The following is a 20321-nucleotide window of genomic DNA, read 5'->3' as shown; positions in this document are numbered from 1 at the left end:
ACACACACACACACACACACACACACACACACACACACACACACACATACCTATGTAATACAAAATAAAGTTCACCTAAACTGAAAATATGCTCAGAGCTTTAAAGTTAGCATGACCAATAAAGGGTTTTAATTATTTTAGAGACATATGTTAACTCTGAGAGGTACTTAAATTTCAAAAATGTAATTTTTGCAATTAGGAAACACTATCAATCAGAAGAGGTAAATTTCTTTGTGGCATGACTGTCTAAGATAATGTTGCTTAAAGTTCTGAACATGTGCTATAAAACAACATTGCCACAATGTAATTTTAATTGCTAATGGCCGAAAATTATTCAGAAGGATGTTTGAACACTCTAAATATGAAACTAAATTTACCAATTAATCAATGTTAATATAAGTAGACTTATATAGGATGAAGCTGTATCAAGTTAACAGATTTTTATGCTTAAGGATCCATGGGGCGTGGTTGTGCATAGCTTTAATCCTAGCACTTAGGAGGGAGAGGGAGGAGGATCTCTGTGAGTTCAAGGGCAGCCTGGTCTACAAACTGATTTCAGGACAGTCAGGACTACACAGAGAAACCATGTAAAAATTATGGATCCTACAACTGAGAAAATAATTAATCTTAATATAAAAACAAAAACTCCCAAATTTTTCCTGAAAAAGTATAAAATAAACAGAGAAACAGAGGAAGGACATAGTCCTTTCCACAGGAGGTGACATAATGGGAGTACTTGCCCAGCATGTACAAAGCCCTGGGCTCAAACCCCAAGACCACAATCAAAAAAGAAAAGCCCAGTTCTGTGATAAGAAGGTACAAATCTAGCCCAATATGAAAAAAATCAAAGGGTAGTAAAAGGTTTTACAACCTAAAGACATAAAACATCCTTTAATTTTCTACAAATTATGAAAGAAATCAATTCAGTTGACAGAGTTGTTAAAGGTTGAGTATCCCTAACATAAAAAGGTGAAATATAGACATAATACTCAAAAACTAGGATTTCTGAAGTGTTTCAGATTTTAAACTAGAGATACTAAACAGGTGAGGCTTGTTTATTCACAGATTGCCAAATTCAAAATTTCCAAATTTTGAAACATTTCTGGCTTAAAGCATTTTAGATAAATACAAGTTATTTAATCTGTATTATTTCCAATAAAATCGTCATGCATAGTAACATTTTTTAAAGGCATATTTTTCAAAATTTCCATGCCCAGAACCAATTTAATAGTATTTCCACATCATAATTCTTCAGACTGAAGACTGAGCTTCAAATACAAGCACTATTTCTGACTTGGCACATACCTCCTCAGTTTCTCCCGTTCTTCTCTCTCCCTCTCTTCTCTTCGTTTCAGGCGCTCCTGGTTTCTCTTCTCCTGCTTCTCAGCTACAACTCTCTTTAAAATGGTAATAATTACAACATCAGTTATAAATTTACTGGCCAAATCCTTAATAATCTTACCATATCTGGTTTCCCATGTAGCACAATTAACATTAACATACTTTAAATTTTTGTCAGGTATTAACAACTATTAGATTTCCAAGCTGGCTTACGGAAGACATACAAAACTTCATCTTTCACCATTTTTTTTGAAAGCATGAAAAGCAATCATACTACCACTGAGCTCCAGCGTTATCTCCATCATGACATTTATAAATCACATCTACAAGACCTTTCCCTCTGTTTTTCCATAATATAATACATTGTAAACAGAGTCTCAATATTGTCAAATAAAAGCAAACAGTACTATTCAAAAACTGTACAGGGAGGCTGAGACAAAAGGACTGCCAGTAGTTCAACATCAGCCAAAGCTACACAGCAAGACTTTGTCAATGAAACCAAAAGAAAACTGATGACGTGCAAAAGAACCAGGTTAACCAGGCTGAAGTGAGGGATATTAATTTAACCCAACATACCTTTAGTTCTTCAAGCTTCTCTCTTATTTCAATAAATCCCAGGTGCAATTTACCCCCAAAATGATCAGCAAGTCTCCTGTCATTATCATGAAGACCCAAATATGCAGAACAGACTTCACAGACACGAAGTTTCTGCTGTTGGAAACTGGAAGCTGGCATAGAATTCCGATAAACTTCCTAAACAAAAGCGAGAAAAATAATAATGATCACACATCCCTAAAAGTTCCGTAAGAAAATATTCAGATGACCTGTACTCATATATTTCATTTACACTGTTCATAAATAAACAATACACATTGGTAAATTTGCCAATCCACTATCCTATTTTCTTTACTGACACTATTATAGGTTTTTGTTTGTTTTGTTTGTATTTTCCAAATCTCTAAGTAGCTTTGGTTAGGATGACATGCTAAAAATAGCTGAATAAATCTACAGAGAAATTCCTTAAAAGAGAATTAAGAGATTAAAAATAGCCAGGTGGTAGTGGCGCATGACTTTGATCCCAGAACTGGGGAGAAAGAGGTAGGCAGGCTTCTGTGAGTTTGAGGCCAGCCTGGTCTACAAAGTGGATTCCAGGATAGCCAAGGCTACAAGAAAAACTGTGTCTCAAAAACCACCAATTAAAGGAATGAGGAACTCAACTGGTAAGTGCTTATGCTACAAATATGAGTTTGATCCCCAATTTTAACCAAAGTTAAAAAAAAAAAAAATCAGGGAGGCAAAGCAGGCAACATAGATTAGTGGGTAAAGGTATTTGTTGCCAAGCCTGATGACCCAAGTACAATCCCTAAGACCCACATTGTAGAAGAAAACACAAGGCTGGAAAAGAGAACTGACTCTTACAGATTGTCTGCTGACCTACACACCAGTGGCATGGCATGTGCCTTCCCCACAAAAGCTGGACATGGTGACAGGTGCTTGCGATCCCAGCAACAAGGAGAATAAAGACAAGTGGATGGATACCTGGGGCTCACTGGCTAGCCAGGCTGCCTACTTGACAAATTTCAAGTCATGTAGAGACTATGTTTCAAAAATAAAAAGGCAGACAGCTTCTGGCACTGTCCTCTGATTTCCACATATATTATAATTTTTATGATAATTATAAAAATTATCATGTGGACCCTCACATGAGAATATGCATTCATGTACACACACCACTCCATGGCTACTAACTATAACCTATGAAGTTAAAAAAAATTGTAAGGAAGCTGGAGAGAAACATTAGAAGTTAAAAGCACTGGCTACTCTTCCAGAGGACCTGGATTCTATGCCAACTGGCAGCTTCCAACCATTCCAACTTCAACCCCAAGGAATACACTGCCTCTTCCAGCCTCTGTGCACCACGTATACACAAAGTACAGACATATAAATGCAGTCAGAACACCCATACACATAAAACAAATAAGATTTTTTAAAAGGGGGTGAGAATAATCTCAAAAGTACAAATAAGGTACTTACTAATCATAAAATACTTCACAGTACGAAAACTGCTACTATCATCAGAAACTACATAAACTACTAACAGGTGTCTCATGATGGTGCATAGCATTAGAGCAGTTTCCTATCAAAAATCTAACCATGAAAGCCTAGATATACACAGCTGATTTATCTTGGAATACATACTTATGTATACAAAGCTCAGGGTTCAGTTCAATAATATTCCACCCCAACCTTTAAATACTATAACCACATAAACTAACTAGCAAACTCAAACTGAATGACTTTTTACAGTATCTGGCTCAGGTTACCTATAGCGTGGTTCCTAGAATTCAAGCAACTGGAAAGCAGAAGCAGGATCACAAGTTTCAGATAAACATGGACTACACAAAAAAGGCCTGTTATAAACAACAAACAACAACAAAATATATCTGACCAATATACTTATCAAAACGGCATGTCAAACAAAGAAAACCTAGAAACAACTTCAAATTAAATGCCACAAAAGAGACATAACTGCATTTCATTTTGTTTTGGAGTTGTGGCTTTGCTATTTACTCAGGTTTATCTAGAACTCTTGGAATCAAATCGTTCTTCCTCAGCCTTTCCAGTAGCTTTAAACAACAGACACAGGCTTTTTTTGAATTCATAAAAATTACTGTAAATACCACAAAAATAATAATCTAATCGTTTGAAGTCAGGAGTGAAAAAGTAACAGCTTACTTTATCTTTGGTTCCATAAAGGTATACTTCACTATATGCTGTAAGCTATGATTAAAGAAAAAAAGTTCCCTTAATATCAATGTTAATTTTTAGGAGGATTTTTATCTTTAGGTATGAATGTATGCCAAATGTACGTGGGTGCCCATGGAGGATAGATGTCAGATCCCACTGAGCAAAGTTACTGACGGTTGTTTGAGTCACGTCATGTACAACTAAACAGTCTATGTGTGGCATGGGATGAAGGGGGGAGGTCTGTATGTGTGCATGAAACTGAGCCAGTGTACCTGTGTATATGTGTGCTGAGGCTGCAAGTCAAAACAAGTGTTTTGCTCTACTGCTCTCCACTTTATGATTATTTTTTTTAGTATTTAGTACATATGCTTAGGTGTGGCCTGCGTAGACTGTATGGGCTGCACATGGGTACAGGAAGCCATGGAAGTCAAGAGAGACATCGGATTCTCTGAAACTAAAGTTACAAACCACACTAAGCTGACACGCAGGTACTGGGAACTAAACCTTAAGTCTTTTTTGTAAGAGCAGTCAATACTCGTAACTGTTGATCCATTTCTCCTTTGAGACAGGAACTATCACTAAACCTGGAACTCAACCTAGAGCTCAAGGTTGGCTAAAATGGCTAGACACAAGCTCCTAAGATCCAGTGGGATTGCAGGGACATTTCTGCTGTGTCTTCATTTTTCTTTAAATTTAAGATGGCATTTGATCCTGGGCTGAGGACCTCATGCTTGTGTTGTAAGAATTTTACGACTGAACCAGGTCCCCAATTTTTTAGAATTTTACTTTAAGTCTGAGAATAAAGGGAAAGAGGTGCTGCTTACAAGAGCATGGGTATGACGTTCTTATAGGAGAATTGCAGTTTATTAGAAGACATTTTAAAAATTTTGATTGTAAGTATGAGAATTAATTTAATGACACTTAGGGAAGAAACAGGACATAACCAAGTGTGGCTATCAGTCTCTACATTGAGCTGTAATTTACTGTCTTTACAATCCCACATAGGATTTTGATAAATTTTAAAACTATTATCTTCAAAGGGTTACTAAGAAATTTAAATGCTCTACTGGTGGTTCCAAAGGTATACATGACATTATTACAACTGATAAAAATCACAGAAACAAAAGAAAGACGTATTTATAGACAAGTAAACTTTCAAAATGTGCTATCTTCCATGAAAATTAACTAACAGTAACACAACAAAGCTGAGGTTTTAAACCACTGTGTAAAGTTCGGAATTCACTATTAAACCTCAGGTTATTTCTAACTGTCCCCTTTGTTTTCCTTAAGACAGTCTCACATGTCTCACTGTATATATGTAACATGAACTAGAAAGGGAATCATGAAAGAGAAAGACGAGATCACAGGAGAGGTAATATTTGTTTTGTTTTCCAAGACAGGGTTTATCTGTGTAGCCTTGAATATCCTGGAACTCACTCTATAGATCAGGCTGGCCTCAAACTCAGGTCTACCTGCCTCCTCCCAAGTGCTGGGATTAAAGGCACATGCCACCACTGCCGAGCAAATATTATTTTAAAAAAAGTCTAAAAACAATTCAAGCAGCTGCTTCATAACGGTAGAATACAAATGAACTACAGAACACAGAGAGAAGAAAAATGTGAACAGAAACCATAAATGACAATGGAAAAACACAGTCAAAAGATCAGTTTTCTCAAGAGAAAAATAAAGTTAGTAAATATCCATCTAGTTAAATCAGCAGAAAGGGCTGAAAGTGCAGATCAAAGATAAAATATTTATCATCTTGGCTTAAGGACCTGAAAGGAAAGACAGGAAAAAGGGAGGGGAAAGGTACCAAGTGAGGTGAGAACAAATGCTAAAAAGCAGTTTATGAATAATTTTATATCAATAAATTAGCATGTAGAAATTATATAAGACAAAAAACTTCCAAGGTGATTTAAAAGATGAAAAAAACTGAACATCCTTAAAATCACTTAAGAATGTAAAATTTTTATTATGCCTTTTGTTTTTATATATTTTCTCACTCTGTAGCTCTGGCTGACCATGAACTAACAGTGGTAATCCTACCCTCAGCTTCCTGAGTGCTGTGACTTCAGGAATGAGCTGCCTGCCTGCCCAGAATTTACCTTTTAACTAAAGTTTTACACACACACACACACACACACACACACACACACACACACACCCTCCATTCTCAAATGGCTTCTGGTAAAGTCTGTCAAGAAATTAAAGAAAAAAAATATTGTATCACGTCACTTTCAAACAAAATAGAAAATTTACCAACTGGTTTTACGAACTGGCACTATAATGATACCAAGCCAAAACCAAAGCTATTTTAGGGACTAGATAAGAATGGCTGGGAGAAAAGAATACTGGAGTATTAGAGGCTGACACAAGGAGACCATAAGCCCAAGGCAAGGCTGAGCAACATCAAAGACTCTGCTCTGTCTCAAGAGGAAACTTAGAAAGATGGGTTTACAAAGCCTGTAGTGGTAGCACAGACCTTTAATCCTGGAACTTGAGAGGCAGAGACAAGTCAATCTCTGAGTTCAAGATAAGCTTACCGAGTTCCAGGACGTCCTGGGCTATACAGAGAAACCCTGTCTCGAATCACCCACAGCCTTTCCCCCAAAAAAGATGGGGATGAAGCTCAGTGACCAAGTGCTTGCTTTGCCTGCTTGCAAGAAGCCAAAGGTTCAATCCCAAGGGAGAATTCTGTGAAAAATAACTAACATGCATTAGGCCTTTTTCTTTTTCTAGCTAGTATTTTCTTGATGTCTTAGGGTATTCACTATGATATGGGTATTACACAGTTGTTATAAAAAGCAATGATGAGGTTTCCCTTTTATTCTCATTCCCCTCAAATTCTGTACTAAATACCAATATTAAGAAATACAAGTGTGTTGAAGGTATTAAAATTGCTTCCTTCTACTCTGCTTTTCCACACTACACTACTGGAACAGAACAAAAGAGAAAACAGAATATACCCCACAACGTTTTGAATCATAAGGCTTCATTTTTTATCTTGCCACAATACAACCTGCCTTCTTTTTCTTTATTTCAAGACAGGGTCTCAATAGGTTGGTTGGTTACAAATGATCCTCTTGCTCAGCTTTCCAACTGCTGGGACTGATTATAAATGTGATGTGCTTCATCTGCAACTCAAAATATTATCAATGCAAGGTTTAATAATTTAAAAAACAGGGTTTCTATTGTTGTGAAGAGACCCCATGATCAAGGCAATTCTTATAGAGGGCAACATTTAACTGGGAGGTTTAGTCCATTATTATCTTGATGGGAAGAAGCATTGCGGCACAAAGGCAATCATGACACTGAAGAGGTAGCTGAGAGTCTATACATCTGAATCCTCAGGAAGCAGCAAGAGCAAGAGAGCCACCCACACTGGGCATAGCTTGAGCATCTGAGATCTCAAAGCGCACCCAGAGTGACGCACTTCCTCCAACACCACCATAGGCCACAACTCCTAATAGTACCATTCCCTATGAGTTTATGAGGACCATTTTCTTTCAAAGCACCACAATCAATCAAAACAATTTATTTACCCCAAGATTTTTTACCTAAGGCATAAAATTAGAATGAGAAAAGACTCCCAAAGTAGCAGCAGATTCTACTGATATGGTATTTGAGTAAAATTACTGGGGAAACGGATAGGTAGCACAGTGCATACAGGTGTTTTGTTTTTAATGTGGATAATTGGTTTAATTACATTTACAAGTTATAAATTTCAACATAGCAATGCCTCCAATTAAAAAAAAAAAAAAAAAAAAAACAAACCCAAGGAGAGCAACAGAACAAGAAAATTTGAACACAGGGAACTTCCCAGAGACTCATACTCCAACCAAGGACTATTCATGGAGATAACCTAGAACCCTGACAATGCAGCCACTTCTGATGAGAACTGATAGACTAAGATCAGAAAGAAGGAGAGGAGGACCTCTCCTATCAGTGGACTTGGGGAGTGGCATGCATGCAGAAAGGAGGGGGGAGGGTGGGATCGGGAGGGGAGGAGGGAGGGGCTTATGGGGGGGATACAAAATGAATAAAGTGTAATTAATAAAAGTTAAATAAAAAAAACACAAACCCACTTTGAAATTGAAGCCAACAGTTTAACAGCAGTATTACTAAAACTGATTTAATTTCCTTTAAGAACAGACAATAACATTTTACCACTATTAAGAACTTACCTCTTTCCAGGACAGCTGGGTCTCACAATAAGACCTTGTCTCAAAACAAAACAAAAGAGAATTTTACCTCTGCTTCTCTTTTCTTTGCCCGTGCCTTTTCTACTTCATCCATAACTTTCTGAGATTCTTCCACATTTCCTTCAGCTCCTAGTTGTTCCACTTTGGCCAACAATTTACCTATTTCTTCATTTAGCTCATGAACACGCTCAGCCTAGGAAAGCAAAAAGAAGATCATAAATGAAAAAAACAGAATTAAGGGCTAAAGAGATGACTCAGCAGTTGGTATTACTGGCTGCTCTTTTAGAAAACCTAGTTTATTGAAACTAGGTTCCCAATACAAATTCTGCAGCTAACAACCATCAGCAACTCCAATTTGAGGAGATTAATGTCCTGTTGTGATCTTCAAAGGAACTAAGCCCATGTGTATTACACAGACATACATGAAAGCAAAAGACATACACGTAATAGTAACAGTAAGAAAAGTAAAAAAAAACATAAACAAGATAATTCAGAAACTCATAAAAGACCCATTTATGTAGCAAAATAGTCTTGCTACAGCGCAGGCTGGACTCCAACTTCCTATCCCTCCCAAGTACAATTTACACATCACCACACTCAAAAATCAAATGATTGATTGATTTTGGTTTTGAGGCAGGATTTCTCTCTGTATGTAGCCTTGACTGTCCTGGACTCGCTTTTTTTTTTTTTTTCTTATTAGTTATATCTTGTTAACTCTGTACTGGACTTGCTTTATAAACCAGTCTGGCCTTGAACTTAACAGAGAGCTGCCTGCTTCTGCCTCCCTGAGTGCTGAGATTACAGGCGTGAACCACTGCAACCACTGCAACCAGCTAATAGTGTTACCAGTCCAAGACATTGCTTTCCTCAAGGGTCCCAACTGTTTTATTACTATTCTTTTATCAAAGTGGTATTTCCCTAAATGGTCTATAACTGAAAGATTATATAAACAGCCAAAGATATTCAATCTTTCTTGTATCCACACCCTCACAATCATACTCAATTTTAAACTTGAGCGTTTATTTGCTCTGAATTATAGGAATGGAGGAGAGCGAGCATGTCTTAAGAAAATGCTTAAAAAACACTATACAACTGGGTGTGAAGTTTCTGCTTCTCTTCAACCATTAAAAAACATAGTTAGCCCAGCTCTCAAAACACAGCTCAGCAGCCTCCAGCTGACTGTAAAACATGTGAGAGAAAATCCCTGCAGATATTAGAATACTGTCCAATCAAGTTTACTCTAACTGATCTATTACATGCAGTTTGAATCACTAAGTTTAAGGTCATCTGTTATGTAGCTCTCCTGTAGATGACCACTGCAATACTGTGCAACCAGTACAGGTCTGTAGGACCTAATCTTGTTACATCTCTTAACCATGAGATACAAGACCCCTTATATTGGTGGTTTTCAACTTTCCCAATGCTGTGGCCCTTCCATAATATGTATTTCTTCGTATTGTGGTGAACACCCCCCAACTATAAAATTATTTTTGTTGCTACTGCAATACCTTAAACTACCGTGGTAGGTACATAAACTTAATGTGTATTGAAAACTAAAGACTCAAGGGCTAGAGAGATATTTCAGTTAAGGCTAAAAACACTTGCTACACTTACAGAGGACCCAGGTTCAGGACCCAACATCCTTATCAGGTGGTTCATAACTGTAACTCCAATTTCAGGGTTCTAATGCACTCACTTAGCCTCCATGGGTACTAGGCACATATGTATGTTTAAAACTCATATGTGAGAACAAGGGGCTAGAGAGATGGCTCAGAGGTTAAGAGCACTGGCTATTCTTCCAAAGGTCCTGAGTTCAATTCCCAGCAATCACATGGTGGCTCACAACCATGAGATCTGATGCCCTCTTCTGATGTGCAGCCACGCAGGCAGAACATAATAAACTTAAAAAAAAAAGTCAAAACATTTGTGCGAGCAAAACATTCATACACATAAAAATGAGTCTTGCTAGGCAATGGTGATGCACATCTTTAATCCCAGCACTCGGGAGGCAATAGGATCTCTGAGTTTGAGGCCAGCATGATCCACAGAATGAGTTCCAACACAGTCAAGGCTTGTCTCAAAAAAACCAAAGGGAAAAAAGTCTTAAGAAATTTAAAAAAAAAAAAAAAAAGGGAACTACACATACATTATATGTAAATAAATGCATGTATGACTGGCAAATTCTGAAAAAAATTGTAATTATTAATGTTACTTTATGTTTTTGTAAAAAAAACAACTCTACAGAATTCCCTCCTTAGGTTTACAACCTAATTACTGAAAAATCAAAAGCTGGAATGAACCTGGCATGGCAGCACATTCCTTCATTAATCATGGTACTCAGAGGCAAATAAAGGTAGATTTCTGGTGAGTTCAAAACTAGCACAATGTTCAGCCTATGAAACCTTGTCTCAAAACACCAAAAAGGGGAGGGGGGGAAAAAAAAAGGAAGCACACGAAATAGATCCCAGCAATTGGAAGGCAGAGGCAAAGGTAGATCTCTGTGAGTTTTAAGTCACAAAGTAAGTTCCAGAACAAGCAGGGCTACAAAGAGACACTATCTCAATGATAACAAGGCCAAAATAAACAAAACAAAAAAACCCTATGCTTTGAACTAATGAAAGGACTAAAATTCTTACCTTTGCTGCCACTTCAGCACTTATCTCTTCTTGAGTTTCTGCTAATCTTTTTTTCGACACTTCTGTTCTTCGATCACAATCTGCAATGAAGGACTGCAGATGATCCATGGCCTAGAAATTTTAATATAAAACAATTACCACCACATATCAAAATTATCCAAAAATATCTTTACTAATCACTATATTTTGAGTAAGGGATGAAGCCCTAACCACATAATTGCTTTCCTATTATGCAGGAAGACCTGGATTTAATCTCCAACACTCTTTTACGCAGGCCAACAACCCTCAAACAAGAAAAGCACAAGGCTGTGACATGGGTTAGTGGTACAGCATTTGCCTATCATGTGTTATGCCCTAAGTTTCAAGTAATTCAAATAAATAAATAAATTAGAAGAATGTCCAAAGGAAAGAACCTAAAACACCCTCAAAACAATAATAAAAATAATTTCGTTCTTAAAAAACCCAACAATTCAGTAGTGCACCCCTGTAACCTCAGCAGTTGGGAGGGTGAAAAAAAAAAGAATGGCAAGCTGAAGAGCAGCTTGAGTAACACAACATGTGTAAAGTCAATCAAAGCAATACAATCAAGACTACATCTCAAAACACAACCAACCCAAGAGAAACTGGTTTTGGGCTATCAAGATATTTGATTGAAGATAAGTCTAATGACCTGAGCTCCATTCTAGGAGCTCAACAATGCAGACAACAATGTCTCCTACGACAACAATGCAGAAGGAGAGAACCAATTCCGGCAAGCTAATCTTTGACCACAGACAGAGATAGACATAGACACACACCATGGAAAGACCATTATATGTTAACAAGATTTACTTCCGGATATTTAGATAATTTATTCTGTGGTTTTCAAATTTTTATATTAAAGATAAAATAAGCCATTAACAAATTTAGCAATGCCTATATCAGAAAAAAAAATCTAATGAAGTTGTATTTAGAGGTATATTTAATGTTTATAATAATAATTTATTTCAAAGTTAACTTTAAAGCTAGGCATGATAGTGCACACCTTTAATCCCAGCTCTAGATGCAAAGGTTGGCAGATCTCTGGAGTTTGGGGCCAGCCTGGTCTACAGAGGCAGTTCCAGAAAAGAAAGGGCTTCACAGAGAAATTGTCTACAAAAAATCTCAAAGGAAAAAAAAAAGAAAAAAAGAAAATTTTAAAACAAATGTCAAACTGTGGTGGTTTGAATGAGATATCCTCTATATTCTCAAGGACTTTAAGACTTGGGGCTGGAGAGGGCTCAACTCCCAGCAACCACATGGCAGCTCACAACTGTCTGTCTGTAACTCCAGTTCCAGGGGAATCTGACACCCTCATACAAACACATATATTTAGACAGAATAGCAATGTACATTAAATAAAAATAAACTAAAAAACCAAACAACAACAAAAAAAGTCTTGGTCCCTAGTTACCAGCCTTGTTTAGGTAGGTTTAAGAGGCGGAAGGCCCTGACAGAAGTGTCCCAGTAGGTCAGGCTTTGAGGTTTCAAAAGCCATTCCCAGTTTGTTCTCTTGCTTGTCTACTGCTCTGCTGCCAGGCCTCCTTGCCATGATAGTCAATGGACTCTATATTCCTGTGGAATTTTACATCCAAGTAAGTTACTATGGCATAGTGTTTTTACCACAGCAATAGAAAAGTAACGAATATGTACATCAGATAAAAATTAAAACTCATTTTGCATAAACTTAAAAAGTAGCCAAGTAAGCCAAAGTCCAAAGTTTAAAACACACACACACAGACAAATCTCTTTCATTTCCTTATGTAAAGTCAAAGACAGCATCCTAGAGGAGTAAAAATAACAATGAGCTTGTTGGTTCTACAAATGAGCCATTTTGACTAACTGTTTTTTCTACAGCAGAATAAATATATACATCCAAGATGTATAAAATGACTCCCTCACAGGACTGGGTATATAGCTCAGCATTTAAGAGCATTTGCTTTAGCCAAAAAATCCCAGCACTGAACAGAGACAGGCAGATCTCTGTGAGTTCGAGGCCAGCCTGGTCTACAAAGCAAGTCCAGGATAGGCAAGGCTACAGTGAAAAAACCCTGTCTCAGGGAGGGGAAAAAAAAAAAAAAGAAAGAAAGAAAAAAAAAATGCAAAAAGACTGAAAATAAGATCAATCACAATGTTCAACTGATGGTACTATTCCCTTGTAACATATACCCAGACAGTAATGAATTTCTATAGAGGACTTTCATTTCCATTAGAAAAGTTCTCTTATATTCAAAGAAGACTGTAGGACATATTTACTGCTAGCCTCAACTAAATTAAATTACCTAATTTCACTAATAAAGAGCACCATACAAGTTTTATGGGGGGCTGGAGAAATGGCTCTGTGGTTAAGAGCACTGTTTGCTCTTCCAGAGGTCCTGAGTTCAATTCCCAGCACTCATAGGGGTCTTATAACCATCTATACTAGGATCTGGTACCCTATTCTGGAATGCAGGCAGAACATTGCATACATAATAAAAAAAAGAGAAATAAATAAATCTTTTTATGTCTTATGTACATGTATTTCATAAAAATGTAAAATAAAAAGTTTAAGAAGTTGATGGAGTCTATAAAACATTTTGTGGTAGTTTAATTTCTCTTTTAGGTATTTATTTCATACGCATGATACTACATCTGCATATCTCTATGTGTACCATGTATATACATGGTACTGCAGATGTCAGAAGATGGCATCAGATCTCCTACAACTGGAATTATGCTTATGCGACAATATGAGTGCTGGAAGTGCTCTTAGACAAGCCACCTCTTCAGGCCCAAGCTTTTCTATTTTAATACAAGAAATTTTGTTTTCTTTCTTTCTTTCTTTCTTTCTTTCTTTCTTTCTTTCTTTCTTTCTCTCTCTCTCTCTCTCTCTCTCTCTCTCTCTCTTTCTTTCTTTTCAAGACAGGGTTTCTTTGTGTAGCTCTGGCTACCCCGGAACTTACTCTGTAGACAAGGCTGGCCTCAAACTCATGGAGATCTGCCTACCTCTGAACCCCAAGTGCTGGATTAAAAAGTATGCACCATCACCTGGCAAGAAATTCTTCTTTAAAAAGAACAATACGAAGTCACATGTGTAACTCTTTGATACCTAAACTGTGTTTTCTTTATTTTTATTATTTTACATTAAAAACATGGTACCAAGCCAGACAGTGGTGGCACATGCCTTACTTTAATCCCAGCACTCCAGAGGCAGAGGCAGGCAGAGGTGGAAGGGGCAGAGGTGGGCAGCAGCACAGTCACCTCTGTGAGGGCCAGCCTTGTCTACAAAGTAAGTTCCAGGACAGCCAGAGCTACACAGAAAAAAAAAGAAAAAACAAAACAAACAAACAAAAAAACCCACGTGGTCCTGAATCTGCGGAGTAGTCTGGTGATGCAGTGCATGACTTTTATAAATAAGGCCTTGTATTTCATTCCCAGAACAGAAAAGATCTAGCTATTATCTATCAAAGTAACTATTAATGGAAAAATTCACTAGATTACTTTTTGGCAAAGACTTTAAAAACAAAAACGAGTGGCTTACATTTGTTAAATGTAATATTTTTACTTTTGTTGGGAAAATTGGCTGATTTTTTTTTTTTTTAATAGAATCTCTTTTGGCTGAGTATAGTGACACATGTCTTTAATTTTAGGACTTGGGAGACAGAGGCAGATCAATCTCTGTGAATTTGAGACTAGTCTGGTCTACATAGTGAATTCCAGAACAGCCAGAGCTAATTAACAACAGAGAGACCCTATCTCAAAAACAAAACAAATTTAAGAATAACAACAACAACAACAAAAAAGAATCCTTTATATATTTTCATAAATATTCAATCTCTTATATATTTAAAATTGGGAGTTAGGGCTAGGTCAGTGATATTGTTTGTCTACTATCTATAAAGCCTTGGGTTTCATCTCGGCATTACACACTAGGGGAAAAAGCATATTATCTATGTATTAACCTTCATATAATCAAAGATACCTTCCTAGCCCTTCCAAATAGGGACACTAGTTCATGTTCAAAATATTTTACTGCAAGAGTATGGATATGAGGTTCTTACATCAAGTTCAAAGAAAAAGTCCTGTTCTTTGGATGCAATTTCATAATCTGCTCTTAAAGCCAGGTCATGGACTTTCAGGCATTCTCCAAGATCCATTCTCTAGGAAAGAAAATAAAGACAGTACGTTGAAAACATTATAAAAAGTTTATCAGTATCAAGTTCTCTTCAGAATATATATTAAGTAATACAATAAATACACCTCTTCATTTAATAGACCTTCAAAACACAAAATTTCTGACAATTAGGGCTAGAGAGGTAACTTGGTTGCTCAGTGCTTATCTGGCGTGGATAAAGGTCTGGGTTCAATCCTTAGCTTTCCATAAACTGGATGTGGTGGTACAGACCTGGAATATCAGCACTCCATGGGTGTGAGGCAAAAGGATTGGAAGTTCAAGGCCACATGTAGGTACACAGCAACTTCAAGATCAGCCTGGGCTCATATATGAGACAATCTCAGGGGAAAACACAAAGCGCATCCCTCAAAAAAGGCGATGAAAAACAATTAATCTTAATGAATTAGTAATGTTACCCAACACACTTTAAGAGGCTTTTTGGAATGAGGTTGCCAGAAAAGACCTTTCTTATTTTATTACATTTTATTCTCTGTTTTCATGCTTGCTATCGTGTCAATGTGGAGGGCAGAGAGCAACATGTAGGAATTAGTTCTCTTTCACTACCAATCACAGCACTTGAACTCAAGTTGTCACTGGGCCACCTCATCATCCCAGAAAATGTTTCTTAGGAGGATGCATTTAAAGTGGACCTAATGATTGGGAAACAATGCTGGGTATGGCAGCAAATATCCGTAATCCTAGCACCTCAAGAGTCTCAAGCTCAATGGGGATAAGAACACTGGCTGTTCTTCCAAATACTCGGTTCTATTCACAGCACTCTACACAGCAGTTAATAGCCATATGGAATTCCAGTTAGAAAGGATTTGATACCCTCTTCTGGCCTTCTCCAGCACCGAGCACACATGTGGTACACAGACATACACAAAATACTCATAAAAATGAATCTTAAAAATAGGGGCAGGATCTCATCACAGAGGGACAAACAGACAAGAAAAACAGGATAGGTTCGAGGAAAGGAAGGGAAGACCCAAAGAAGGAGAAAGCAAAATTATAGTACTATCACATGCACACCTTAGTAAAACACTCCTGCAATTACAGCATCTGAAATGCTGAGACTGGAAGGGCAAGTCTGAGGACAATAACCAGTAAGCGTTATCAGTGGGCCCTTACTCCTTTTCCCTACCCATACCCAAAGCAAAACAAAAACCAGATAAGAAAACAGTTTCTTGTTTTGTTCCTGTTCCTCTCAGGGAACAGTATTATAGTATCTACTACACCAGTCTGAGCCTTAGTTTTATATACAGATTATAAAATGACTCAGGCAACCTTGCTTTTTTTTTTTTTAAATGTTGGACAATAACCTGTATATGTATGAAACAAAGTATATGAACAATCATCTTGCATAATATCCCAAACTGGAGATGTTGATACATTTCCCAAATCACGATTTTGGAGGATTTTAAAAGATGATATAGAGCAGGTAAAATTTAAATAAATACAAAGTCATTCCTTGTATTTACAAAAATTTATAAATAATTAGGCTATAAGCAGAGAATTATAGAAATTCCAAAACTAGTCAAAAGAGTTATGGGATGAATAAATAAATTAAAAAAAAAAAAAAAAAGCAAAAAAAGCTATGGGACAAGGTGTGATGGTGTGGGCCTTTAACCCCAGGCTTGGGAGGGAGAAGCAGGAGGATCTTTGTTCATTTGAACCTGATCTTCATAGTCAGTCCAGGGCTACACAGTGAGACCCTGTCTCAAACCACTACACAAAGCATGCCTGTAATTCTAGCACTTCGAATGCTACATAACACTACCTCAAAAAATTAGGCTAAGGGGCTGGAAAAATGGTTCAGCTGTTTAGAACACATGCTTCCCTTCCAGAATACTACAATTTCAGTTCCCAGCCCCCACATCAGACATCTCACAATGGCCAATGGCCTATATGCTCTGCCTCCATAAGATGTGACACCTCCATAGGCACCTGCACACATACACAAAGAGATACACACACACACCCTAAAATAAACAAGCAAATATATAACTAAATAAAAATGTTTTACAGTATGGCATGACAGAGATAAATCTGTGTGATCTAAAACTAATTTACAAACTGTATTCTATAATCTCTTATAACAAATCTGTTTCCGGTTTTTAAGAAGGAATTCTTTATTTGACTGATAATTAACCTTATTCTTAATTTTTCTCTTCCCTGATTGTAGGCCAGGCTAGCCTCTGTCTCCCAAGTGCTGGGATTAAAGGCATGTGCTACCATACTTGGCCTCTGACTTAACCTTTATGTGGCTTTCTGCATGTTTTAGTCTCAATTATTCACCTCTCAAAAATGTGTTTCTTAGGTCAGAATTTGCTCTGAAAGTTTTTTTTTTTTTTTTTGGGGGGGGGGGGGTATTTCTTCAAGACAAGGTTTTACTGTGCAGCCTTGGCTGTCCTGGACTCTCTTTGTAAACCAGGCTGGCCTAGAACTCAAAGAGATCTGCATGCCTCTGCCTCCCCAAATGCTGAGATTACCAGCATGTGCCACTGTGCCTAGCTAATATTAATTTCATTATTATTGCTTGTGTGCATGTGTGCGGTAGTGGGTGCTACAGGAGATCCAAGAACAACCTTGTAGAGTCTGTTCACTCCCTCTACATTTACAAAGGTTCTGAGGAAGGAACTCAGAACTGCTAAGCTTGCATAGCAAGTACTTTTACCTTTGAAGCCATCTTTACCAGACCAGGGCTTGTTTTTAAAGCCAGCCTTCTGGAATTGGGAACTCAGCCTCAGTGATACAACTTACTGGGTCCAGAGTTTGGCCCTCAGTCAAAAACAAAAACCCCAAACAACAACAAAAACCCAAATTAACTAAAACTAGTCTTAAGAGATTTTTACTTTATTTGCATCCTTCTAAAATTAGCTATGAGGTATATCCCCATTCCAATACCTTCACTGTCAACCTCATTTCTCCGGGATTTAGCAAGACAACAGGGATTACAAAAGACAGTGTCTCTAAATTCCAGAAACCAGCCATCAGTTTTTTTTTTTCCTCTCCATACCAGCATACCAACAGATACCAGTATCTGCTTTACTGCTATCAGTTATGGCCTAAAAAAAGGCAAGCAAGCCTAAAAAGAAACTCCCAACAATTACCTGCCCTTGTGAAAATCAATGCAACTATTTCCATGGCCCTAGTCTCCTAACTAATTAGAAGCTACTACAGAAGAAACCACAATAGGAGACAATTCTCCAGAGACTCTATTCCGCTCAAGTGCCATCCTGACACCATCAACAATAACAACAAAAAGGAGCATAGTGCTTCCAAAACCAAGTGATCCCCCCACCATGTTTTGTACTACCCACGTTTCCCAAATCATGACTATTAAATACACGTGACTTGAATAAGCAATTCTAAGAACTTAAGGAATGAAACGTGGACAAAGTTAGATGGGTATACGCTTTAAAAATACCATGGCTGATGGTGGTACTTTTCTTTATAAAAGGAGTTAATGAAACAAAGTAAAATGTTCGGTTTACTCTGATTCAAATGACTGTGATAAAGAAGTTTCTTTAAAAATTACAGAATAACTTACTTCATTATATTTTCCACAAGTTTATTCCAGGTATTTTAATTAACAGATATTCGGGTAATGATGGCAAAAACTCAGCTCTGTATTTTATTTTCTCCATTTCAAACTCATTATCCAACAGTTCTTGACCAATTATCTCTGATCCTAGTAACTGCTCTTTAAAATTCTGTTTAACAAAGTAGATTCTGATAAGTGCTTTTAATTTAGTTTCTGGACGTTGGTGGATGTTATTATTCCAAATGGACTCTAAGCTTCTTAAGAAAATGGCCTATTTCTGTTCTTCCCTCTACAAAAACCATGTTTTGTACTACCCACGTTTCCCAAATCATGACTATTAAATACACATGACTTGAATAAGCAATTCTAAGAACTTAAGGAATGAAACGTGGACAAAGTTAGATGGGTATACGCTTTAAAAATACCATTTTGTGATTTAGAAATAAATACCTTAAGAGCCTCTCTACAGGAGTCTGACAGAACATGTAACCCTTAAAAACATGTAACCCTGAAAATATCTGGGGCTAGACAGGTAGCTCAGAGGTTAAGAGAACCTAGCTTTTCTAGGACCTAGGTTCAATTCCCAGGACCCACATGGTGGCTTACAACAGTCTGTAACTCTAGTTCTGGGGGATCCCAATGCCATCTGGCCTCCAAAGGACCAGACATGCACATGGTAAACACAGGTATGTAGGCAAAACAGCCATTCATATAAAATAATAATTTAGAAATAATAAATTTTAAAAAATCAAAATTCATTTTCCCTCTAATGGGCCTAGTGGTCCAAGCCTATAAAATTACCTTTAGGGACTGAGGCAGGAAGATGAAGGAGGCAAGCTCAGGCTACAGTCTTACACTGTCTCTAAAAATTACACTCTTTGCTGGGTGTGGTGGCACACGTGTTTAGCTGCATCATTTTGGAAGCAAAGGCAGATGGATCAATGAGTTCATGGCCAGTCTGGCTCTAGAGTTCTAGGAGAGGCAGAGCTACACAGAAAAACCATCCTGGAGGACAACAAAACATTCCTTTAGCAAATGTTTCAGAAAGAGTGCACACTCAACACAAATTTAAGAGAGAGATGGAAAAAGACATATAATATCTGCTTTACGTGTATATGATTTGGAGCTGTATTACTGGGCTAGTGCTAATGGGGGCATGATATCCCTGCAGTTCAAGGCACTAACCAGGTAAAACTGTCAGAAAACAGAGGGTGTGATAGGAAATACATTACTATGAGATGTATTTCAACTCTCTGGTGAATTGTGTTGTGACGGTGTGTCTGGTTGTTTTTTTAGAGATAAGTTTTTCTGTATAGCTGTGAATGTTGTTGAACTTAAGAGTATATTAATGAATATATAAAGTCACTGACAAAAACCAGATACAGTAACAGATCCAACTTTAACTATGGATGTGCCAAACAGTAAAGGTTTTATTGTCATACTGTATATCAGAACGAAAAACAAATGAAGCAAGTTAGTGATAATAATATAGTAATAGCCAACGGGTAGAAATATAAAAGAATCCTATCATAAAATAGCATACAAAAGCTAGGCATGGTGGTTCAAACCTTTAATCCCAGTTCTGGGAAGGCAGAACCAGGAGGAGCCCAGTGAGCTCAAAGCCCACCTGGTCTACATAGTGACTTCCAGGACAGCAAGACTACCTGTCTTCGCCT

The 20321-nt window shown here is 37.4% G+C and overlaps 1 protein-coding gene across 12 annotated transcripts in view; it reads right to left on the bottom strand.

Moving 5' to 3' along the window:
- Positions 1-20321, bottom strand: part of Luc7l2 (LUC7 like 2, pre-mRNA splicing factor) — a 54966-nt gene that overhangs the window by 15381 nt on the left and 19264 nt on the right. For 11 of the 12 annotated variants that reach the window (XM_055602056.1, XM_055602063.1, XM_055602054.1 and 8 more), the window contains 5 exons: positions 14986-15084; positions 10928-11038; positions 8341-8484; positions 1918-2094; positions 1306-1397 (listed from right to left, as the gene is read on the bottom strand). In XM_055602056.1, coding sequence (XP_055458031.1) covers positions 1306-1397; positions 1918-2094; positions 8341-8484; positions 10928-11038; positions 14986-15084 — 623 coding nt within the window. Of the gene's footprint in view, positions 1-1305; positions 1398-1917; positions 2095-8340; positions 8485-10927; positions 11039-14985; positions 15085-15329; positions 15464-20321 lie in introns of all 12 variants that reach the window. The other variant, XM_055602065.1, reaches the window with a different exon arrangement.

The sequence above is a fragment of the Psammomys obesus genome, unplaced genomic scaffold (assembly GCF_907164565.1).
Source record: "Psammomys obesus unplaced genomic scaffold, mPsaObe1.curated_primary_1811, whole genome shotgun sequence".
In the NCBI taxonomy this organism is placed as follows: domain Eukaryota; kingdom Metazoa; phylum Chordata; class Mammalia; order Rodentia; family Muridae; genus Psammomys; species Psammomys obesus.
Note: the sequence above shows the minus strand (reverse complement) of the source record. Positions and strands in the feature narration are given on the sequence as shown.